The 25,831-nt window shown below is 42.7% G+C and overlaps 1 protein-coding gene across 2 annotated transcripts in view; it reads left to right on the top strand.

Moving 5' to 3' along the window:
- Positions 1 to 25,831, top strand: part of TBX15 (T-box transcription factor 15) — a 123,664-nt gene that overhangs the window by 70,867 nt on the left and 26,966 nt on the right. For both annotated transcript variants that reach the window (XM_075107750.1, XM_075107742.1), the window contains exons 3-7: positions 1,668 to 1,769; positions 3,567 to 3,738; positions 4,124 to 4,291; positions 7,664 to 7,728; positions 16,777 to 16,874. In XM_075107750.1, coding sequence (XP_074963851.1) covers positions 1,668 to 1,769; positions 3,567 to 3,738; positions 4,124 to 4,291; positions 7,664 to 7,728; positions 16,777 to 16,874 — 605 coding nt within the window. The remainder of the gene's footprint in view (positions 1 to 1,667; positions 1,770 to 3,566; positions 3,739 to 4,123; positions 4,292 to 7,663; positions 7,729 to 16,776; positions 16,875 to 25,831) is intronic.

The following is a 25,831-nucleotide window of genomic DNA, read 5'->3' as shown; positions in this document are numbered from 1 at the left end:
TGGCCTGGAAAGGAAAGAATAAAATAGCTTCTCATTGTTGCAGCCGTTCAGTACAAAGATCTAGACATGTATTTGGAAATACTGACATAAGCTTTCCTGTTTTCTTCCACCTCCAGGCTGTGTCACTGGTAACAACTCTGAGAAACAGAAATGTTGGGAGATTTAAATCTTCTCTGACATTTCACTGCTCCCCACTAAATAGACAGGAAAGTGTTGTTATGGTTTCTAGGGACAGCCCCTAGAAAAAATGGACAAACATTTCTTGTACACTTTTCCACGATTTTGGCATTGTGATTATAAATTCCCCTTTAATATCCTCCTTCCATCCAAACTACCTTCATTCCATAAGGATATATCTACTTATCAGAGGAGCAGAATGTAATTTCATATGAGCATCCAGTACTTTCAGAGTTTCTCCTACCAAAGTTCTGTATCTTCTGGGCAGAATTCATGGAACTGAGTAACACCACCCTGCAGGATCTCAGCTCAAGGTTTTCTTGGATAAGGGCTGAGAAGCTGCTCAAGTAGAACACAGGTTTGAGCTAACAGTCAGTGAAACAGTGCAGGACTTCTTTCGGTGCTCTGTTCTGCTGCGCATTTGCTTTTGCACTTCACCCAGTTCTGTTCCTCAGATTTCATGAAGATGTTAAAATACTGCATTAGTTGCAAATATTATATGGCATAAACAATTCACTCAGCATGCTGTTTGAGGGAAGTGTAGAATGGCAATTGGACTATTGGCAAACAGAAAATTTTTAAGGAGAAATTATACTATAGACACACTAACACTGACATGCTTTGAGGTTAAAATTGTTCTGAGCTCTCCTCTTCTGAAATAATTGCCTAGCTACAAGCACCTTCAGAAGAGTGAGTAGTACACAGCAGAGGTAAACTTGTGCTCAGACAAGAAAAGAAAGGCTGGGAACTGATTCTTGCTGGTGTGAAGTTTCATAACTTGCCTATCAGGAGAAAATGTTTAAGAAAGATCTGGATCATATGTTGTAGAAAATACAATACTTATTTAAAAGGTTCCTCAAAATACTACCAGGACTTCAAGGAAACCATGACGATAATGCCAGTGTTTCTGTTAAATGTGAAATATATGCCTAATAAGCAGATTAAGGGACATTTTTTCTTAAATAACTATAAACAGGAGTGAGAGAATCTTTCAGGATGATGGATTTGCTTTAAATATTACTCCAGTGCCATCAAACTCTGTACTGAAGTGTGGTATTATAAAAAAAGACAACTAAAGTGATCCTGTGTTTAATGGAATATGAGAGAATAATTACAGATGTATGGCTGATGGGAAATACAGCAAGAAAAAGGTACACTGCCCATTCTAGAAATGCCTAGAGAGAACAATTTGTGTGGAGCACAGCAGAACTGTCTGTCAGGAGCTGCGAACAGACAGAGTGCTTGACTGGGAGTGTTTTATTGTTACCCACAGGTTGTCATCCTGCTACCTCTTTTCTTAAGTGGGAGAAATTTGAAGATTCAAACCAGTGCCAGCACAGTCTTTGCTACCCGCATCAAGCCCAGAGGAGTCATACCAAGAACTGGGCTGTGCAAACTAGTGTGCTCCTGGTGTCAGAGAGAGGTCTAAGGAGCCCCTTCAGCTTCTTTATTCACCTTTTTCTCCCTTATTTCTACTCTTCTTTTCCTAGGAGAATGTTTCCGGCCATGAGAGTGAAAATTACAGGCTTGGATCCTCACCAGCAGTATTATATTGCCATGGACATTGTACCTGTGGATAACAAGAGATACAGGTAACCTTTTTTAGGCTTACCTCCTACCACAGAGGTAGGAACCTTGTCATAACTTACTGTCAGTGACAGCCTAGGAAAGACACATGTCATTATACACCATTGCAAAGGTATGATGGAGGAGACCGTGTTGATTTACACCAACACAGCTGATTTGACCAGAATTTTGAGACACAAACCCAAAGGTTTAATATACTCTCTTGCACTTTTGGATTGAAATCTTGCTCTTTTCAAATAGCAGTTTTTAGTTGGGGAGATCCCTAGCATGCATTTCACAATTGACATGATTAGCAATGACTGTCTAAGGGAACTGATAACTGGAGTTATCAACAGGGAGTCTGGAGCCTCTAAAACTACTTCAGCAACAAAGGAATGGGCAAGTAGTGGTTGAACTAAGATGGGCACTTCAGGTCTGGCCTGAACTGAATTGGGTGATTTTTGTTTTTAAAGTGTTCACAGCAGCCATAGGGAATATGAGCCCTGACTTACAGTTTGGAGACGTTGAGAAACCCTCTGGTGGCTCTCCACCACTGAGGTGAAAGACAGGGAAAAGAGATTTCTCTGCTGTTAATGGGCTCCTGATCCTAAAATATATTCTGGAAAGGTCATGGTCCTCTGCATTCCAGAAAACTAGCTAGACAGAGGTGATTTATCTATATTCATTAAAAGACCCCTGAGAGCAAGATTTTCCCCAAATAGTCTTGACCACACCACATTTCAAGGATTCAAGAATTGATTCTCTGCTTCCAAAGCTAAATATTACATTTTTGCTCTCAGATTGTACAGAGTGTTTCTCAGGAAAATGCTTTTCCTGGGAAGCACCAAGGTAGTGGTTGATACTCAGCTAGAGGTTTTGCCCCTTTCTAAATGTGCTTCTGACAGCATTAATGTCAAAAATAAATATATTGTCTTACACTTTTTTCTGTCCTTGTTAGCTTGAGCAGCCACATAGAGCAAGCTAGCATTGAAAAGAACAGATTTTGTTTTTTAATTTCTTTTGAAAATACATGAAATGAGTCACTGTTTGTAGGTAAGGTCTGAAATAGCTTAGCAGAGCTGAGTAGAGACCGAATGAGGGGCAACACAGGGCAGAACTCAGAGGTGTTAGCAGGACTGTGTGTGAAATGCCTTTGGCTGAACGAGCCACAGGACAGAAAGAAAATAGTGTCTAGGCAAAGCTGTGGTAGAGAAATTTATGGCATATATAGGATAGCTATGTCAGGAACACAAAAAGATCATGAAAGACCAGGATCACAAAAATTTTTTTTTCCTCTAATACCAACATGTGTAATACTACATGTAATTTCCTATTTCACAACGTTTCAAACCAGAAATTTTTTTTAATCAATTGTTCTAGTGTTGTCCATTGGATTTTACCCTTTCTGGAGGGAGACACATGTGTTTTGCATGGTCTGGCATGGCAGCCAGTGAAGATTTCCAGAAATTACAGGGAATTTATGAATATTTTCAGAGAAGCCTTTGTTTACCCATATTTTCTAGCCTTTTACTCTGGCTCAGACAGGGTTAAGGAGTTGAGAAGGCACATGTGGCAGAGTTTTACAGGGCAAATAACTGCAAAGGTGGTTTTAATAAGGAATCAAGTCAGAACAAGTGGCTCAGGGGTAGCCTGGCTTTCATTTAGAAGGTAGAAGGTTGCAATAAAGCACATTCTCCCCTGATGGCAAATGAGACCTTGGGGTGCATGCGGTAGGGTGGCAGGGGAAGGGGAGCCCTAGAAATGTTCCTTGAGTAAGCAAGTGAGTAACAAGTTCCCTTAGCCATAAACCCTTCCTCTTTCAGGTATGTGTATCACAGCTCCAAGTGGATGGTGGCTGGCAATGCTGACTCCCCAGTGCCCCCGAGGGTTTACATCCATCCTGACTCACTGGCTTCTGGAGACACCTGGATGAGGCAGGTGGTCAGTTTTGACAAGCTCAAGCTGACCAACAATGAGCTTGATGATCAAGGCCATGTAAGTTAGAAGCTAATCCTGGTTTTTACTACCCTAGCCTTGCTCCTCTCAGATTTGAAAGGGTGATGCTGCTCCGATGCTCCTGTGTCCTGCTGGGCATGCATGCTTGTAATGAGTCCCCAGAGTTACACAGCTTTTTCCCTTCTTCAGTGCTTTTCATCAAAATGTTGCCTGACCCTATAAAGTAACAAAGCCCCCTTTTCTCTCAAATGGGAGTTCCACTTTGACATGGCACCTGCATATAGCACAAATTCTAACCTCATATATGTAAGAGAAGACTAATTTTCTTCATATTAGCCCTTACTCCATCCCTGCTTCCTTCTACCTGTGGATATAGTGTAGATGTTTTGAAAAAAAAATCCTTTTCCTTTTGTTTTTTCTTCAGATAATCTTACATTCAATGCATAAGTACCAGCCCCGTGTTCATGTCATCCGCAAGGACTTCAGCAGTGATCTTTCTCCTACAAAGCCGGTTCCTTCAGGAGATGGGGTGAAAACCTTCAACTTCCCTGAGACTGTCTTCACCACAGTAACAGCCTACCAAAATCAACAGGTAAAGCTGCATGCCTTTAGGCTCCTTTTATGGTGGGTGTTCATAAAAATACCAGTGTGCTCTTTGTGTTTGAGACATTAACTTCTCTAGGAAACATAGCTCAAGAAAAGTGTACCCTTGACAGGCTTACTGGGTTTTTTTTTCTGCACAAAAAGAAAATGCTTGTTTTGGGGTAGTGTGTAGACATGAGGTATCTAGCCAGAAAACCATCTTGAAGATAAGGTGCCTGCAGATTTTATTGTAAAGTAAGCAGGTGAGATCAACCATAAAGAGATGTATTGCGTTCACTTTTCCTTGCTGCCTTGTAGTACAAACTACAGTGTCCTGTCCCCACGGTAATTTTAAAGGCAGTATAACTGGTTCAGATCTGTTATCTCACAGAGAAAACACATAGAGTTTTTTTCACTGCTAAAGTGAAGGAAAAGGTTTTATAAAAGAGGAATCTCATCAGTCTGCTAACAAAATAAGCCTTTGAACGTAAGTGACAGCAGTCCATGTATTGCATATGAACTAAAATTCTCATGTAATTCATGAGAATTCATGTTTGATTCAGAACTTGCACAGTTCCCAGTGGACAGAGTTACCATTGACTCCAGATATCATAAGGAAGAGATGTTGCTACAGTGGGATCCTACCTGCAGAGGCCTTAACTACTGAGCTTTGTTACTGATCTACCCCTTTTCCTTGAACTAGACTTCATGGCACTCAAATGTAATCTCAGTCCACACTTGTGTTTGATTACAGAACTCTCTGTCTGTTTTCCCAAAATATTTGGGATCTTTTAGAGGAAATTGCTAGGAAAATGTAAGCATTTGAGACACCAGCAAAGAAAGGAGTTTTGGAAAGGGCTCACTGTGGATTACACATTTACTCCCCCTTCTCCTTCAGTGGCCAGTGAAAGATGGTGTCCTAGTCTTTGAGGAAGAGATGGCCTGCTTCATCTCTTCTGCAGGCATGCTCATTGCACACATTGAGAGCTCCTTACATCCACCCATTCTCTTTGTAGTCTCCTTGTGTATTCCTCATCTGCCAGCCACCTCTGCCTCAGGGATTCCCACCAGCCTTCACATCACCTCTGTCATGATTTGGGCTCAGTGTGCTCCTATTTTTTTTGTGTACACATACCCTCTATTTTATTCTCAGGTGAGAGATGCTGTGCACATCCCAATTCCCTTTCCTGCCATTCTCCTCCTTGCTGGGGTGGGTGTTGTGATGGCATTAAAAAAGCTGTATAAGCTAATTTTTTACCAGTATATGAAGCAGAATCTCAGTTGGTGAAGCTTTTTGCTGTGTTAATAACATGTCTGCTTACAGAACACAAGGTACTGTTATAAACTAGAATGAGGGTACAAACTAGCTTGGAAGAAAAAATAATCTGTTATCAAGCCTGTTAGGAAAATAGGCTACACATTTTTTCTAGCATAAATTGCAGGGGAATTGAACTGGAAATGGTACGGTAAATATTTCTCCATGACAGCATCTGTGTTTCTGAAGAATGACTTAATGAACTTAGTGGATGTCATTATATTTAGTATTCTTGGACTGAGGGACCCTCAATGTGTGCAATGCTAAATCAGCTTAGTGCATACTGTCACATTCAGCCCATAAATTATTACAGAGTCTTTATTTTGCAACATATAAGAGAGAGCACATGTGCTGACAGTGTTCCCATGACTGATTCTGGATACCCACTCCTAACTTTTTCTCAGTCTGGTCCCCTTGAATTGACTTAAATCGGCGTCCAGAATGGGTCAACTATTCCAGCAGAAAAAAATATTGCAATACAGTGGTAGATTTGCTATTACTGCAGCATTTAAAATTTCTTGCTCCACTACTCCTGGCCCAAATGCATATACTCCACAAACTTTAACTGTAGACCAGACATGGAAAGGGGATAGAAAAAGGAGAAGAAATGTCAGGAAAATGCCTGTCTTTGTTCCCTAATTACACAGGTAAAGGAGGTGCTAAGGAAAGGATCTCTGTCAGGCACTGGTGCTGTAAGACACCTCATTGTAAAGAAGCACTGAAATGTCTTCCTGTCTCTCTGAATTCCAAACATTTGGGAGTTTTGTCAAAAAAATTTTGGGGAGGACATTTTTATAATACCGGTAAAGGAGATTCTGGTGGGTTAGAGAAACCTTTTCATTAAAAATAAATTTAAATCCTCTGAATCTGCCTGCATGCCCTCCAGTGGCTGTAAAACTTTGCCACACTGGGAGAAGCATCTCTGGAAACAATTGTAAAATGTTAGCAAATCCACCACAGGGATTCCCTCTGCTGTAATTCCATCCTCCACAGAACATATCTGTCTCTGTACACACAAGTCCCAGGACAGCTGCAAAGTCAGGCTAGCGGAAATTAAGTTCACAAATTAAGCTTCTGCAAAAATAGGAGCTGCATTCCAGATCTGAGGTTAATATCCAGAGTAAGGGCTTGGTTCTGACAGAAGCAAAACACCTGCAAATCCGCTTCAGATCAGTCTGTATTAAACTAGTCCCTTTTGAGCAGTTTCAGCAAAAACACCTCAAATTTGATAGGGTCTGGAGATCTTGCTCCCTTTTTCACTCCAGAGACAGGGTCTATGGGACAAAGTGAGGCTGGCAGAGGGAACCTCTCATGCTGTACCAGGTTGGGGAATAGCTGACAGGGAGTATGATAACATGGGCTGCAAGGTCAAAATCTCAATATTATTTTCCATATTTACCAACATGGAATTAATGTCTAAAAATAAAGCAGGAAGGAAGATTCCCCAAAAGCACTCAGTCCAGCTCTTTGTTTAGGAGCAGGGGGGAAGTGATTTCCAGCGCAGAAAACCCTTGAACAGGCCACCCAGATGCCAGCCAGAACAGCAGCACCTTGTGCACGTGACCGGGTGGCCAGCTGCCATCTTTGTAGGCTGTAGCCTGTGCTTTGCTTGGCCTTTTTTCCTTAGCATTTTTTGAAGGTCCATGAGTGCATCCAGCTGCTGGATATCTGGAGTGTTGAGGCTGAGATAACCCAGATACCAGCCAAACATGAGCAGTATGCCTGCTTCCCAAACCACACAGCTGCTGATGAGCTATAGTTCCTAGGGTTTTGCACCTGGGTCGAAGACATGCTTCTCCTTCAGGAACAGTCAACAGTCTCTTGGCCGCAAAGCTGTGCCAGGCTTCCCGATGCTGCCGGGTTTCTGCCTCTGGCACTGTTCATTTGCTAAGGAGACAGTCTCTTCATGGATAATGGAGGGGTGACTTTAATACGTCTGGGCAAAGAAGTATGAAAGATCAACATAGAGGTGATTTGGGCAAGAGTGGTAATCATCAGTAATTTTTATTTGTTGAAAGAAGAATATTTTGAAGAGATCAGCTAATTCTTTTTTTTCCTCCTTTATAGATCACCAGATTAAAAATTGACAGAAACCCCTTCGCTAAAGGTTTCAGAGATTCTGGGAGAAACAGGTAACAGGAGCTTGTTTGTGTTTCCTCACTGATCTATCTCCTTCCCCTAATGAGCTGCACAGGGCATGCGTCTAAGGCTGAGGAAGGCGTTTTGCAATCCTAATTAGTTTTTACAGAAGCTTGCTGTAGACTAGTTCTTAGAGGAAATTGAAGGACTGTTTTACTTTTGTCTAAACAAATCCAATGTATAATGATTACTTCCTTAGAAAATCCTTTCCAGGTTAGCCAGCTAGACTGACTCTGTTTCTTTTCAGAAGTTTCTTCCAGTGCTGCTCTTACCTCTGCCTGGACCCTGCAGTGCCAAAACCCTGAAACAGGGTTTTAGATATTCTTAGGCAACATATCTGTAAAGACAGCTTATCACTTTCCTGCTTGACAACATTTTTTTTTCCTGTGACTGTATTTTTGCTGTCATATGTTTAATTTTTCTGTTCACTGCTACCTCAGTACTCTTTCCATTACCACTACTTTCAAGGCTGTTTTCTTCTGTATATATGTTTTGCTCTTGTTTTTATTTCTTGCTGAATAATTAATTTATATATGCTCATTTCTATTATTTTCATGTTCTGAGCTTTACTATTTGCTGTTGAGAAACACAGTTAAAATGTGTTTTAAGAATATACTTAAGATACTATTTTAAGAATAGTATCTCTGATAAGTTATCATCTCTGATAAGTTATTAGTAAACTGTTCATATATTACTGGTATGGTGCCATGATATCCAAAGAATTAAGTAAAATAAATTAACTTGTAAAGATACAATGGAGTTTCTTAATTTTTAATTTTTTTCTTCAAAATGAAGAACAGAGATAGAAAATGGGGACTGCAGATTGTAAAACAGACAAATAGGTCACATGTTAAACTCTGCAAAATAATGAAAGTTGTAGGGAAAAGGATCTAGACACTTTTGCTTTGTTATACAGAGAAATAGTATGGAAGTCTGAAAGGCAATTTTTTCTTCTATTTTTCACAGGAGATTCCAAACTTGGAGGCAAATGCTTGCTTCACATTTTAAAAGAAAAAATAGTTTCTGATAGGTTTGCAGGATAAAAGAGCAAAAATGTTCTGGTTTCAAACCATTTCAGTTTTTCTCCAGCGATGTCAAATGGCTTCACTTTGTGTTGTCTAATTTTGTGAGGATTTTTAGGAAAAAAAATTAAGTAGAACACCTTAAACACAATTTAGAATACATTACATTTTAATAACACAATAGTAAAACAGCAACTTGAATCCAAAAGCTTTTGTATTAGAAGATGCTACCGTGTTATCAAAAAAGAAAAAGTCTAAACAAAAAGTGTTAAATTTTTCAAATTGTTGTTCATGAATCTAGCAGAGTGTGCAGCAGATCTTAGTATTTAAAATCTAGATGACATGCGTTTCCTTTAAATCAGTGTAAGAAAGGCTTTCAACATTAAATTAATTATAGAAATAGACATATATGACTGTGTTACAGGAGCCCTAGGGTTGTAAAGCAAGGCTCTGAATGTGCAGACCAAAATGAGAGTCATGTGCATAGCCCTCATTTGCTGTCCCCATGGGCACTGTAATTCAGTTTTTACTTGCAATCTCTTCTTGTGTGTGTTCACCAGGACTGCTAACTGATTCATGGTTTGGTATGGGAAGCATTCAGTGGATGGGCAACTGCCCGGTGTTTCCCATCACCCGTTTAAGTGCTACACTCTCCATGATCACAAAGACAGCATCTCGCTAACCCAGCGACCTCCTAGCTCAGCTCCTCTGTTCTCACCTTATTGTAGCTATGGAAAAAGGTGTTACCACCGCTATTTAATTCCTGCCATAAGCGTTAGTTCTGATACTTGAGGCGTATGTGGCTTTTGCTCTGCTCTCCTCTCCTGTGTGTGGGAGGTAGTATGTGCCCTGGGTACAAGGTCTTCTCTGTGTGCAGAGATACAGCTGCACTGGAGGCTGGGCTTAGAAGGGGGATTGATGCAGTTCCAGGTACATGGTGGGCTATATTAACGTGGAAGGCATTAATAAGGTCCTAGTCCAGTGAATTTGGACAGTTTCCTGAAAAGGTTGGGAATTACTGATCTTTGTAGCTCATTGATTTAAGAAAGGGCAGGAAATTGCTACACGGCTGCAGCTGTGGGGAGGGCTCTGTAAGGCTCTCTGCTGATGTAAAGAGGAATTAAAATCTTTAAGGTATTACACATCAAAGAGCACAGCCTGAGGCTTTAGGAAGAAAAAATAGGCAAAGGTATTTGCAAGCATATATAGCAGTCAGACGCCTGCCTCACAAGCAGTGGTCTGGCTAAGGTTGCATAGCTGTTGTCAGCTAGTGGAGGACACTCGAAGACTCAGCTGTTCCCTTTAAAGAGGACATGTACATAGATGTACACACAGGAGGGAGAAAAGCATTAAGGTCTGAGCTGTGTGTGGAGAGGACTCTTCAAATGGGACTTTTTTAAACTGTTCTGGCTGGCTTCTCTTCCTCTCATTTCTTTCTAATCTCACCAGCATCAGTGGTCAACTTGAGTGATGGTCATGATGCTCTGTAGCTTCCCACTTCCTCACAACAACTTCAGTCGACTACTGTGTGTCAGGTTGTAGCTGTAGAATGTCCCACTCAAAATGTAGGCCTCCTTTGAAAAAGAAACAGGGTAATTTGAAAAAGGGGCCATTTGTGAAGCACGCAAGTGTGGTATATGTCCAAGAGGTTTTCTGTATAAAAGAAAAAAATTTCAGGCAACAGCAGGGACCACAGAATGTCTAAGGCTGCTCCAGGGTGTCATATCCCAGTGACATCAGGATACTGAATCAGAGTCATGGTTAGTTTGCCAGCAAATGATGGGGAAGGGGAACCCACAAAAAAAACCTACTGGAAAAAACAGCATAGTGGGAGAAGAGGAACTCTTAGGCCAATTCTTCCCTAGGATGTTTCCTTTCTGCTTTTTATTGAGGCTTTTCCATGAAATGGAGAGGGGTGTTTTTCCTTTACTTATTTCTTAGAATCATAGAACGGTTTAGGTTGGAAGGGACCTTTAGAGGTCATGTAGTCCAATCCTCCTGCAGCGATCTTCACTGGATCAGGTTGCTCAGAGCCCTGTCCAGCCTGACCTTGAATGTTTATAGGGATGGGGCATCTACCAACTCTCTGGGCAACCTGTTCCAGTGTTTCACCACCCTCATAATAAAAAATTTCTTCCTTATATCCAGTCTAAATCTATGCCCCTTTAGTTTAAAAGCATTACCCCTTGTCCTGTCCCAATAGGCCTTGCTAAAGAGACTGTCCCCATCCTTTCTCTAGTCCCCCTTTAAATACTGAAAGGCTGCAATAAGGTCTCCCCAGAGCCTTCTCTTCTCCAGGGTGAACAACCCCAACTCTCTCAGCTTTTCCTCATAGGCGAGGTGTCCCAGCCCTTGGATCATTTTTGTGGCCCCCCTCTGGATCCGCTCCAACAGTTCTGGGTCCTTCTTGTGTTGTGTTCTTTTCCACAGGGCTACTCTCAACCCCTTCATCCCCCAGCCTGTATTGATATCGGGTGTTGCCCCAACCAAGTGCAGGACCTTGCACTTGGCCTTGTTGAACCTCATGAGGTTCTCATGGCCCACCTCTCCAGCTTGTCTGGGCCTCTTTGGATGACATCTTGTCCTTCTGGCATGTCAACTGTACTGCTCAGCTTGGTGTCATCTGCGAACTTGCTGAGGATGCACTTGATCCCATTGTCTAAGTCATTGATGAAGATATTAAACAGTACTGGTCCCAGTACAGACCCTTGAGGGACACCATTTGTCACTGGTCTCCATCTGGACATTAAGCCATTGACCACTACACTCTGGATGTGACTGTCCAACCATTTCCTTATTCACTGAACAGTCCACCCATCAAATCCATATCTCTCCAGTTTAGAGAGAAGGATGCTGTGGGGGACCATGTCAAAGGATTTACAGAAGTCCACATAGATGATATCTGTAGCCCTTCCCTTGTCTACTGATGTAGTCACCCCATCATAGAAGGCCACTAGGTTGGTCAGGCAGGACTTGCCCTTGGTGAAGCCACGCTGGCTGCCTCGAATCACCCACCTGTCCTCCATATGCATTAGCACAGCTTCTAGGAGGATCTGTTCCATGATCTTCCCAGGCACAGAAGTGAAGCTGACAGGACAGTAGTTCCCCAGGTCCTCCTTTCTACCTTTTTTAAAGAAGGACACTATGTTTCCCTTTTTCCAGTCCCCAGGGACTTCACCTGACTGCCATGACTTTTCAAATACCATGGAGAGTGGCTTGGCAACTACATCAGACAATTCCCTCAGGACTCTGGGATGCATCTCATCAGGTCCCATAGACTTGTGCATATCCAGGTTCCTCAGGCAGTAATGAACCTCATGTTCCCTTACAGTGGGGGGGCTTTATCCCCAGGCCTCCATTTCATATTCTGATATTGTTTCACTGTTGCCTGCTGCAGAAATGATGGGATTTACTGTTGTTTTTAAAACTAGTTTCCCTTTTAAATCTTTCACTTCTAACAGCTCACAGCCTACCCATCTGGTTCCTTATGACTGTGGTCTCTCTTCATCAGTACGAGAGACTGCTATAAACCTGCTCCTTTCGGACACCCCAAAACAATGTAACTGCCTGTATCCATCTGGAGGAATGGCCTTTTCACAGATGCCTTCTTGGACCTCTTTCAGTTGTTTGCACAGTTGTCTCCCTTCACAGCTGACTGCCTCAGTGCTCGCACCAGGAGAAGGAGCAGTGAGGTATTTCAGAGGAAGGGTGCAAACAGCTCAGCAGCTGGATGTTGTTTTGCAGTCTTTGAGCACTCAAACCATGTTAACTGGTGGCGTTCAGCAATCGAGCCATTAGCCTTGATGGATTAGGGATTTAGCCTGTGTTAGAAGGCTGAGTCTTCGTTCCCTCTAAATGAGTTTTGGTCCCTCTTTGCCTTATCTGCAAAAGCACGTGAAGCATCTGTAAAAGTGAAACAAGAGAACTGATCCTGGTGGTGAAAGGACACCTACGTAATGTACATACGAGGCAGGTATTACTTGGTTGCTTTCCTGAATCTCGAGAGACTGAGAACCAGAGTTGTTGACATATGGAGCTCAGTTAGCCAAATGTTTGGGTAGTGAGGGTGCAGGTTTAGTGCCACAGAGCCTATTTTTGGAGACTGAGTAAAGTTCATTTGACAGTGGGATGCTTGCGGGGAGCTCCTTATCCAGGAGGAAGCCAGAAGGGACAACAATCAGGAAACCCAGCAGGGTGAGAGAAGAAAAAAAAGTAAGCTGAAGGCAAGCAACAGCACTTTCCTTTCAGATGTGGGCAGCTGAGGTGGATAAAAGTTGTTTGTGTTGGAAATGCTCTTTGAGCTTTTGTCTGGGGTAGGACAGCCAGGAGGGTGCTTGGAGCCAATAGTTTGGCTTCCCCAGTGAACAATGAAATGATGACCTGAATCCTGCATGCAGCGGGAATGGCAAGGTCAGCCATATGGGATGGATTATGGAGGTGCACAGATAGCTCGTACATCTTTTTTCATTTTTCAGACAATGGAACTGCTTCAGTTATTGCCTATTATTAAAACTTTATAGCACTAAAAATAAAAAAATGAATGAAAAAGAGAGCGAATTTTGGATACCTTTTAAAGGACTGACCTTATTAAAATAAAGCTGGCAGAGAGTCCTCCTCTGATACTATTTTTTTTTTTACTTCCCTCATAAAGATGGTGTGAGAGGGGAGGGTTTATGGCCTGATAGACAGTTTGAAGTTAGTTTTTCAGTGCAGTTCTTTGGAAGAGAAAGTGGATGCCACATGGATAATGTTCAGCACACTTGGTGCCCAAAAAAAGTTGCTGAGATTTCATAAATGCTGAAAACAACTTTTTTTTTTTTTTTTTTTGTCAACATTTATTGCTATCACAAACTGTCTCTTCATTGGCCATGTGGGGTTTGTTTTCTCCACTAGGGGCTGGAACACACAACAGTGGCACTCCAGTATTTCGTGCTGACTAGGAGAGCATAACCTTTCTGTACTGTGGTGGAGGTCTGTGATGTGGCTCTGGATATCTTGATACCACATTAATGTCATAAACTGCTATGGGAAACAGGGTTGTTAGAGTTGACAGCAGTGGAGTTTCTTGATTCCCACACCCTCACCCCATCATTTTTTTACAAAAATAAGAATACATCACAGGATAAAAGGATAGGGGTAGAGTTGTAAAATCAGTCATGCAAAGGTGGTGTGCCTCCTGACCCAAGCTGTTTTTGCATGACTGCATGTTGTTTTTCTGCAGTACTCCATACATGGGGTGGTAGGTGCCTAGCAGGTTAGCACAAGAGGCTCTCATGGATCTTGTCTGATGCATGGAAGAATCCGAAGGTTCAGTAAGGATGTATTCTGCTTAGATACTATTTCAGAAACACCCACAACATTGGTTCTGCACAAAGATTAAAAAACAAACAAACAAACAAACCCCAAAAAAAGCCCCAGGAAAAAAAAGGTCATCTAGTATACAGGGACCTAAATTTGTATATAGTAGAACTGTACATAACTTTAAGCTCTGTCACCCACATACATAGTGAGGGTGTTTTATAATATATGTTCAACATGTGTACACTTCTGGGGGAGTAAAGGACTCTTATTTGGGGCAGGAAGAGGAAAGAGGCGAATGAGGTGACTTTAAGCCAACTGTGGAGCTTGGCATCTGTTCTTCAGGTACCTGTGGCTGCAGTGCTGCCCAGAGCATTACACGGCAATCTGTGAATCCAGTGAAGCCACAACATTGCTGCCAGCAGTTGCAGTGTGGAAAGGGGAGGGTGACAGGAGCCATGTCCACAGCAAAGGAGCTGTTCTAGACCTGCTTCCCTGGAGCAGGAGGTGGTGGGTCCCTGGTGGCATCCCTCCTTTCCCTGGCACCTAGGGCAGGGTACACTCAGTGCTGCCATTTACCCCCTGTGGCCTCACAGGCACAGCGGAGTCCAACCCCAAAAGCAGTATATTATTCCTTATTTACTCTTTTATTTCTTCTTTTTATTATCTCCTGATTACTTTCTTTTTTCCTTTTCTTTTAGAAGTACAAATTATATGGTACTTGTGAGAACTGTATTGATACAGGGAAAAATGGTAGACAGAGACCTAGAAACTTTGAACCGTGAGTCAAGCTGAGCTGAGAATGATGCAGGCTCCAGGCAGAGGTGGGGGTAATAGCTTTAATTTGCCTTTGCTGTTTCCCTGAGCCACCTTTTGTCAGGGGTTGGATTTTACTGGAAGGGAGTCATGAGAGCAGAGCTAAAAGTCAGACGCTGGTGCAGAATGGGAATATGTGCACAGGGATCTAATGACTGAGCCAGAATGTGTGAACACTGGTTTTAGTAAGCTGGCCTCCCTACTTCCCTGCACGACCCTTGTGGCAGACGCAGAGCAGCTGGATTAGCACAGCTGGAACTTTCAGTCTGCATTTCTGGATGTATTACTTTGTTTTTAATCATCAAGGCAGGTCCTTTCAACAGTAGGTCTTGTTGCATTGCAATTTGCTCAGGGCATTTTATGTCCCCTGGATATATGTTAGCAGAAAGTCCTTCCTCAGTGTTTGGGTGGGGATTGCTTATGAGGCTGCAAAAAGGTACTGTTCTCTTCCCAGCTGCGTGTGTTGAGAAGCAGATGGAGTCTGAACATGTGTAGCTTTCTCACACAGGGAGTGGAGGAAATCCTGGGGGTGGTATTGGTAGCCGAAGAGCTGCTTTTGCACACAGAACCCAGCTTAGCAGATGGGTTCACATTCTGCACTGCCTCGTTGTCTCTGAGCTCCATGAGCTGGCAGAGGCCACTGTATTAACCAAATAGTTTTGTTGTAATGTGCTCGGTGCTAGTGTGATACTGCTATGCAGAGATGTCTTCTGTTTCTACTTCTAACAGCTTAGCAGCTAATAAACACCATGCAACAACCTCTCTTCTAAACCTCCTCTTAAAATACAGAGTTTGATTTGCCAACTCCAATGTATTTAAAGCATCTGAGCTTCCGGGGAGACTTTGGAAAGTTAACTGAGTGAGTGGAGGCACGTGCAGAAAGAAGTTTTCAGAAGCAAAAGGCAGCTCCAGTATCAGCTCAACATTTGATGAGAGGCTCTGGGGATGTTAGAGCCTTTTGCATTGAAAGGGGATATGTTCTCGCATTTGGTGAAGCATCTCTAGTCATGTTTGGTCAGTGTGAGGGCTATAACCTACAGCTGGAAAAGAGGCAGGGGAAGGCAAGGAATGGGGAAGAGAGCAATGTGCAGCTTCCACAGAGGAAAGCCTTTGCTGGGAGAAACTCCAGGGGGTTATCTCATAAAGAACTTGGGGGTCTTTCCCTGATAATGTACCTAAGTCCTCAATGAGCCTGTGGAGTTAGAGACTTTCAGCAGAGCTAGCATTCTGTGGTGAAAATAAGGACAAATCTGAGACCCCAGTCCTTCAAGAAGAAAAGTTCTCACTTGATTTTTGGCTTTCTCTCTTCAGGACTGTCTTTGTGGTGAGTTAGGGGCCCAAAGCAGAGATGCCACTGACCTTTTATAAAACACCTCTTACGCATTTCTAGTTGAAGACCAAAACAAAGGATATTCTGTGTTGGGCAGCTTCCCATAGAACTTTAAGGCACTGTCCAGGACTAGGAGGTGGCAGGGAAAGACAATTCACAAAATCTCTCTGATTCTGAAGGCTGAATCCCAGACCTCCCTTGTTTGCATCATAGCTTGCATCCACGAAGTGTGGAAGCCCAATCTACAACAAAGCACGCCTTGAGAGGCTGATGGTCATGTATCCCCTACAAAGCAGATAAAAAGTTTCTGAACCTTGTTTAAAAAATAAAAAGAAAAAAGCACTGGAAGACTGTTAGGAGCTTGTGAAATCCTGGGCTGGGGAAATTTCATTTTACTTTAGCAGCTAGCACCTGTGCGGAAAGTCTCACTTGAGGAATTCACAGATGCCAAGGTGACCTTTCAGTGGCCGCTGGCAGCCTGTCAAGCAAGGTCAGAGCCCTCTTTCCCCAGCACCAATACCCTTGCCAGCTGACTGACATTCTTCTTCTCTCCTTGTTTTATTTTCATTGCACAGGACGGGGCTGGAGGCCATTATGGAGACCTATGCCTTCTGGAGGCCCCCCGTACGCACTCTCACCTTCGAAGACTTCACTACTATGCAGAAGCAGCAAGGTGAGCATACAAAGGGCATGCAAAGAACAGTAGAAAGAGCAGAAGAGGGTGTAAGAGCAGCAATGCACTCTGCTGTGTGTCCGGTGGCTGGGGTGGGAGTTCACGCACCTCATTGAACTCCTGACTGCTGTGAGAGGACACTGAGCAGAGATGATAGATGGAAATGGTGAGCACGCTGTGTCTTATGAGGTGCAGTGCAGCCACTTCATCTCCCTGGGGTCCCCAGTGTACCTAAGAGCTAGAAGGAGTAGGAAGGAGTACAGGGCTGGGAGAACCAGCCCAAGTACACGTCATGAGTTAAGTGTGAAGAGAGCACAGAGAGACTGAGGAACTACTCCAGCATGTCAGACACATTGTTCTCCATTTACAGTTAGAGCTTGCCATTTGTTTGGAAACAGAAGGGAAAGGGGCATATGTCCTCTGGAAGCTTTAGGACACCAGAAATGTGCCTCCCTCCAGGATCATGCTGTCTTGGTTTCAAAACCTGGTGGCCCTGCTGGAGAGAGCTTCTGTTAGTATGAGACTGGGAAGAATTATTGGGTAGGCCAAGTGTTTTCTGCCTGTTCATGCTGTGCCTTTTCATAGCTTCTGCCCTTTGCATCTCTCATTTGTTAAGTAGGGCTTTCACCTCCAGTTTCAGGCTATGTTACTCTTTTTTTTTTTTTTTTTTCCACTGATAGGACTTCCCCATTCACTTCACTGCAACTATTTCTAGTTAAAAACATGGTGATCACCGGGAAGAGGGGTATCAGGGCAACCTGGTACTTTTTTTAAATGCAGGAAAAGAAACAATCTGAAGCCATGTTCAGATGTGATACCTGTGAGGTTTAACAATCAAAACCAAATGCATGCACTGTGTAGCAGATTCTTCAGCTTCTTGCACTGAGCTTGACATTACCCCAAAACTTCCCTCTAGACCTTGAATCCATTGGGGGATGGTGTAGTCTCCTCCAGAGGGAAGGCAGCAGCAGCGGCTGCTGTGGCTGCCCATCACAGGACAGGAGAATTTTTGTACAAGCTCAGGGACATGTGTCGAGGGGCACTTGCAGCGAGGCGTGCAGTCAGAGATGGGTTAAACCAGGGATTCAGAAACGTTTCCACCACCCACCTAAATAGAAACATAACAGCCTCTCCTCCAGGTCACGGTTGCTGAAGCAGCCTCCCTCCTCTGTCTCATCCCCTAGTCGGCTCGCACACCTCCCCTCCCCTCTCCTCCCATCCCCTCCCATTGGTTATCAGATAACATCCTAGTGGCAAGTCCAGCTATTGCTTACGTGGTAAGGTAATATTAGGAAAGGAAAATATTTAATGTATTTTTAGCTTGTTTTAATATAGTTTGGCAGCTGAAAAAACAGGAAGCAAGCCAGTACCCTGTGACCAGCTGGCTCTGTGCAGACCACCACCACCACACCACAGACCACTAGGTTTAGGGCAGCCCTTAACTAAAGTTGTGTCCACAGGTTGGTCTCGATACAAAGCAGCACTCTCGAGCTCTGCATTTAGCAATGCAAAACAACCTCGAGATAATAAATCAGAAATACTCCCTCCATCGTAGTGCTCACCTCTCCAGTGGTTTCAGTAACAAGCTGAACCCCGGTCTCAGTGATAGGTTCAAAGCCAAGGTGCAAACACACTACCTTTTAATTTCTGGCTACTGGGATGCCCTCAAGGGCCAGCACAAATATGCTAGTCTGGAGGCCTTGGAATTTCTGGCAGAAAGAGCAGGAAATGCTGAGGTGGCTTTAAGCCACATGTGATGCTTCCCTCCAAACATAATATGACCAGAATATACAGTGCCCATACCTCTTCATCTCCTTGCTTTCAAGCACATGAATTGTGTGACAGGTGAGTAAAACATCTGACTTCAGCATAAGCTATTGCACCTCAGATCCTCTGAGCCTTACCCACTCTTTTTATTAAGAGACTTGCCTAGGACTCTACTCCTCCCTCCCACATGAAGCTTCAGTTGTCTGAGCTGCACACTGTTATCTCATGCCCCTGCATATTTATGAATTAGAAGTTTTTAGGGTATTATTTTAATAAGCAGACACTTTAATTCTAGCTCATGGTGTTATTGCCAAAGCTGGGTGAATATGTGGCATTTCTGAATATCTGAATAAAATAAATTGCAAGTCTCCATTTTATCCCTTGAATTGTTAGTTGGGAAACTGCACCAGGGCTAGAGGAGAGTTTTGGGACTAGATGTGTCTGCTGCAGCATAGGAGGAGTGCATACTTACTGCAGAGAGTCAAGACGAGAGCAGCAAAAGTGGACACATGCCTAGGAAGAAACATCATCGACAAGGAGCGAGTTACGGTTGTTCAGCCTGGTGAGGAGGGACAGAGTACATAATAGTACTGAAATCAGATGCTGTCTATGGTGGGTAGGAAAAAAGCAATAGGCTTCAGTTATATTAAGTCTAGTGAAGTGCTAGAACAGATCCCCTGTAGGATATGTGGAATTCAGCCTTGATTTTCTAGACATGAGTTCCCCTTACTGTGGTAGAAAAACTGATGCTTTCTGGGGCAGAAGCTTGGGACTTCAGCAGTATAAATATGCTGCCCTTGCTGTTTTCCAACTAGATTTTTCTGTGCTACAAATTGCTATGGATTCTTATCTTCTCTTTCGTCACTTGGTAATTTTTTTCATGAAATAAAAGCATTATCGGCCTTTTCAAAAACACTTTTGTTAAAAAAATCCAACTGAATTATTTGGTTAAGTTAGAGATTTGACTGATAAAAATAACTGTATAGGTGTGATGGATTTTTGGAGAGCATTTAGCTGATTGCCACGTGTGCCAGCTTGGAAAAATTAGAATTAACATGTATTAAGAAACGAGTAGCCATCTGATCTCAAAGCTGATGTGATAAACGTAAAAACACCATCCAGTAAGGACAGTCCTAGTGTTGCTCTGCTGGGACTGGTTCCAGTATTAACTTGTCCAGAACCAGATGAAACAGCGTAGTTGCTAAAAGGTACAAATCTCATAAGGACTGCAAAGTGGTCAGTAATGATGGGGACAAAGATATGAAGAACAATAGAGAGTTCTTCTTAACCTGCATGCAGGAAAACAAAGTGTGGTTTTTAGTTCAGCCATATACGTTATCATGTGTCTAGGACAAAATGTAGGATACACATACCTGCCCACGGAGTGTGTTGGAAATTGTTGGCACTGAAAAGAACTTGGAGGTCTCAGTGGATAAGCCACTGCACATGCAAGGGACAGTCTATGTAATAATGTGATAAAAAGGGACATGCAAACCCTGATGTAGAGAAAAAAACAGTGGTAAGCAGTGGGGAGATAATTTCCTAGCTGCAAACTGACATTACAATATAGTCTTCTACTGTATGTATTTTTAAAGGGTGGAAAGAGTTTGAAGAGAACACAGGGGAAAAAAATAGAATGATCTGTTGGCTGGAGAAGATGCCTGAGAATGAGGTCTCAGTTTGCATAATTAATCAAAAAGAAGATCAAGTACTGTATCTTTATGGCCTATACTATCTTGCAGCAAGAAGAATATGTGGTAGCTTTGTGTCACCCATCCTTGACAGACTCTTGTGACTGCGATTGCCCTGTTTTTATGACAGAACTGTGTGGAGCATGTCTTCATTATGGTGGCTTTGATTTTTCTACTCAAACTGAATGTACATCCCTTTTTGTGGGATGTTATGAGATAAGGAGAAGTTCCTCCTCATCCACCTTCTTCATACAATTAATTTTTTCACAGGTTTTTATGTCCCTCTTCTGTGCTTCTCACAGTAAATAGCACCAGTCATTTCTTTTCAAGTGGGAAGTTTTCCAGGCCCTTAATCGTTTCTTTAAAAACAAGTCTGCACAGAGTATTCCAGATGCATCCACATGATACAATTATCTAAAGGTATTATAATTTTTTCCACACTATCCTTTCTCCATTGAACATGTATCCTAGTGCTTTGCTCATTTGTTTGGCCAAAGCTGTATGTTGGACAAGGGCCACAGTGACACACCGAATCAATACTCGGCGTGCTGGATGCAACTGTTTTGTACAGGGATTAAATAACTTTCTAATCTACACAATGATAGGTTTCAGCTGCCACACAAGCTGGAGAGCCTGATACCACGACCAGTCACATAGATGACTAATGCGGCTGATTCTAGCGGTCCCTGAGCTTTATTTGCTTGTGTTGCCATTGAAGTAAAGCACACCAGTAACTGTCTGCAGGTCTGTGAACTGAGTGGTCACCATGTTGTCCTACCAAGGAGAAGAACATGCCATTTCTGCCAGTGAAACCCTCTGACCAGAGTACCTCTCTTTTGGAGCATGCAATCCAAAAGTCATCGCAGCTTTACAAGGGAAAAGACCATGTTTGACAAAATCACAGAGGATCTGCAGCCAATTTGAAAAAAGAAAAGTCCCCTTGAACAAAAACTTCACAAAAAGTGTTCAGAAAATGGCAGTCTGGGAGAGGCAGACCTTCTGGAGAATGATGTCACCCACTTTGCAGTCTGCTTATTACTAGAGAAAAAGGAGGCTTGGGATCATTGAATGCACATGGCAATGAGATGTGAGAAAAGCCAAGAATCTATTAAAGTCTTTAATTGGAATATATTTTCAAAATTTAGATTGAACCTCATCCAGATACTCATTATTAAAAATATGTGGCTCAGTTTCTTGATTTTAACAGGGAATATTAAAAAAAAAAAAAAGAAGAAAGAAGAAGGAGGTGGGGGGGGGAAGAAAATAAGAGTTCCAGTAACTCTGGCTTGTGTCACTTTCCAAGAGTAAAAAGAGCCACTGCTGGCTCCTTTGTGATACACAGTTTCCTACAGGATATTGAGATAAGCAGATTACTATCAGTGACTATAAGTTTTGCCAGGACATAGAGACTAGAAAGGCATTGTGACAATGTTAGAATAGTGATCAGTATCTGATCCTTTGTAGGAAAACTGATGACTTCTGCAAGAAGTAAAATTGAAGGTACCATGGCAGCTGGTAAAAAGAACTGCCTCCTAAGCAGAATTTCAGGACCAGTATGAAAGTCACATGCTGTGGTATATTGGCAGGTTTACAGCACGTAAATTTTTACTTCACCATTATATTACTGTTTTGATATGTGCACACAAAGTCCTCAAGAGTCAAATATCTTAGCTTTGACTGGTGAGTTCTCAAGGCAGCTTTCCTTTCAAATGGGGTTTCTTCAATTTATTAAGTGCCTTTGCTGAGGGGTCTACCCATTGATTTTGGTAGATTCAACCCATTCTCCATCAACTTGAGCATCTCCATTGATCTTGCACTGGAGACCTGAGGTAGAGATGCCACCTGTTAGGGAGTCTGTAAAATCTTCATTAATGGTTGTTGAAATTAGCATCAAAAGCATCACATTTTTCTAAAACAGTATCAGAGGCAAAAAGGACTGTGATCCTCACTGGTAAGACATCTGTTGCTATCTCTGGTATCAGCAGGTATCTCTGGTAGCAGCAGATATGCTGCTATCTCTAGAGCAGCATGCGTGTGCAAACTGGCGATTGAGTACAGCTCCTACTGTCTTCCTCTCAGAGGGAACATCATAATACTGCAGTCTTGTGTCAGAAAGGATATGCACAACATGTCTCTCTCCTCTGTGTGGATGAGGTTAAATCTGCTCGTTTACTGCTGGAAAGGAACAATGTTTTCTTGTAGTAGTGATGAGTCCAGACAGACCCAAGGCCACATGATGTATCAGCAGATGGGAGACAGATACCCTGAGCTGAGGTGTTGCTGCTTTTCCAGCTTCCCTGTCTGTAAACGTTACCCTTTTTGGGCAGGCATCACCTCTGTCTTGCCATAGTTTTCTGTGCTTCTTGTTGCTCTTTTCTTCTTTGGTGTACTCTTCTCCATGTTGGGTGTGGTGCTCAGAGGGCTGCTGTGATTGCACCCATCTGAAAACAATATCATGAATGCAGAAATGTGTATTGGTGTCAAGTGGAGGGAAGACTGAGCCCTCCTTCATCTGAAGGCATGAGGCGCGCCTTTAGGCAGAAAGAAACAAATAACTGTTAAGATGCTTTTGGCTTTATCTGAGATCCCAGATCCCCAGAATAACGTCTCCCAAGAGCCGACCTGCTGATGTCAAAGGAAGCTGAACAACCTATGAATACATCTTCTTGGCCACATGCCTCCCGACAGCAGCCATTGGTTCTCTCAGCCATGCCACCAGGATAATCTGGATGCTGCTTCTCTTTTGAAATCAGTTGTGAATGGTCTAGGCTATTGGCAGAGGTCAGATATCTGGGTTTGGTCTCAATTATCTTCTTGATTCTTTTGACCTTGAAGAGGAGATTGGAAACAGAGCAGTAGTTGCCAGAATTATTGGGATCAAGAGCTGGTTTCTGCTGCATACTTCAAATGGCTAGTAGATTGCCTCATCTAAACGAAGCAACAGGGAACAAAGTTTGTTCCAGCTTCTTCTTGGTTGAGCTGCAGACAGTTTTTCTTTAGGGAAGGGGTGTTTCTGCTGCTTCAAATTCTCACCTCTCACAGTGAAAAGCTAAAATACCCTCCCAAATGTGACACGAGGGGCTGAGAGTCAAAGTCAGTGCCACTCCCTGATGACCTGAAAGGAGCCTGGAGCAATCTGTTACTCCAGGGAGGTGTTTACCCCAAAATCTAATCACTGAAGCCTAAATCTCTGTTATCTCATGGGTGGTGATCAAATTTCACATGAACAAATGGAGGGGGGCAATTACACTTCAAAGATGTGCACTGTTTCCTCTGAGTGGCACATTATTTTGTTACGAGCAGAAAGTGGCGTGTGCTTTGAACTTGTCGCAGTACTGAGACATTTTTCCTCAGTTCAGAAATTTTGAACCACAGTGTCTCTGGGACTTTATAGTTGTTTATTGTATTTTTTAGTTGTTTAATATGCTAGAGCTTCCAGGGCCTGTGTTGTCCCAAAGCAGACTCCATCAAGGATGGCAGGAGAGGTTTGTGATTTTCTTACCACCAAAGAAATCACCACGATTTCAGTTAATCTCAGATGCAAAGTTGCAGCAGTTTCTGTTGTGACTTTCTGAAGGATTTGTGTCGCAGGGAGTCCTCTTCTGCATCCTGTATTCTCCTGGGGTAGCTTTTGTTACATCACCCTCTTGTCAATGTCTGTGCCCAGCTGATGGTTGTAAATGTGAGGGACAGTACATAATTATCACTGGTGAACAATTTTCTCCACTAAAGTGGGTTGCTCATCACCCTCCAAGCCCGAGTTGATTTTTTTTCTTCTGTACTTGAGGAATGGAAACAAGAGACATTTCTGTAGGAGCTGATGTACAGCCACAGAGGTTTTGTGTATGCCACGTTACAACTGTCTGCACACAAGACAAAGTCACGTCCAATGGGTGTTCTCCTGAGACACCGTGGAGTTGGCCCAAGAATACCATGTGTTTGTATGAGGAGCAAAAGTCTGGAGGGGACTGGGAAGGGGATGTTGTCTCTTACTTTTGGGAAAGCTCTCTTGGTACTCTGGATATAGATGGGAATTGTAATTAGACATCCTGAATTGTACTTTTTGTCCACATTAGGAAAAAAAAGCATTAGATCTTGAAAATATTTTACCTTGGAAGATGATTGAGGCAAGTTTTATCTCTAACTTTCTGACCGCTTGGATTGTATTGCAGAAATCTGTAAGAGCTAAAGGGAAGTAAAGTGTTATTCCGAGTCATTCTAGCTTTATCATTAATTTCAGCGATTCTTGCAATTCGAGGCAAATGTAAAAAAAATCCTTCTTTATAATTTACTAACCTTAAATAAAATTTCCTTTCATTTCTTTCTTTTGTACCATACAGTACATACTTTCCCCCTTAAATCTATTGCTGTAACCTTCTTTTTTGCACCCTATGAGCTGTATCTCAAAGAACTACAAAGCACTCTTTATGTTTCCCCTACCAACCCAACAACTTGGCCTGCAGTAGATTTCAGGTTTCACTTGGGCCTTTTAAAGATTTTACCAGCAGATTTATAATTTGATAATTGGCCAAGGGCTCTAGAGAGAAAACAGGCAGCTACATTCCGTGCAGACAGAAATGGCTCTCATTTCCATGAAAAAGGGAAGTTTTCATTCCTATAAATGAGGAAAGAATGAAGAAAGAGTCCAGCATGTCACAGACCAGGTGTCCCTGCTCTTGCCTGGTGAGAGGATGAGGAAGAGGCATCAACGCTGTTTAGTCTTCCAAGGTGGTGAAGGAGGATCTCAGAGGGGTAGTGGTGGTGTAAGAAGGGTGTCATGAAGAATCTTTCAGTCCTTCTGAAGGTTGTAGGTTTGAGTTTTGGAAAACTAGGAATGGGAAGAGAGACCTTGGGCTGTCAGCTATACTTGCAAGACAAAGTTTGTCATGATATGTGACAGCAGGAGTGAAACCTGATTTTGTGACATTTAGATGCCTGGAGTTGCAAGTAGGCGTTGAGCAGGATTGGGGCAAGTGCTGCTTGAAGCGGGAATGAATCCAAATTTGTGTTAGGTCTGGCTCTAAAAGGACATGAGATCAGATGATTAAGGTGGCACCTTCTAGCCTCATAATCTATGAGTCAAATCACCTGGCAATCTGCACAAACCCTCCCTCATAACCGTCTCAGATTTCCACCTTTGTGCAAGTACTGCATTTTTGTTCTGCAACTAAAAGTAGCGTAACTTGGAAGACAGGAAGTAAGTTTCATAAGCCATACGTAGGGTGCATGCATGTGTGAATGCACAGGAAAGCAAAGGGATTTTACCTTTTTGTTCAAATGTGTTTTCCTGCATGAATACCATCACTTTTATTTACTCTTGCGTCCAAGGTTGGAACATTGCAAAAAACTGGGAAGGGTTGGTCTCTCCCTGCTTTCAAAAATCCCTGTACATATGTGTACATGTCCGTAGAGCCCTCACAAAAATCAGACATTTCAGGAGTGACTTAGAATACGTCTGCATGGACAGGCCCTTCTGTCTGTGCTCCATGCTGGCCAGAC

The sequence above is a fragment of the Phalacrocorax aristotelis genome, chromosome 1 (assembly GCF_949628215.1).
Source record: "Phalacrocorax aristotelis chromosome 1, bGulAri2.1, whole genome shotgun sequence".
NCBI lineage: Eukaryota > Metazoa > Chordata > Aves > Suliformes > Phalacrocoracidae > Phalacrocorax > Phalacrocorax aristotelis.
This window is presented reverse-complemented; position numbering and strand designations above follow the sequence as displayed.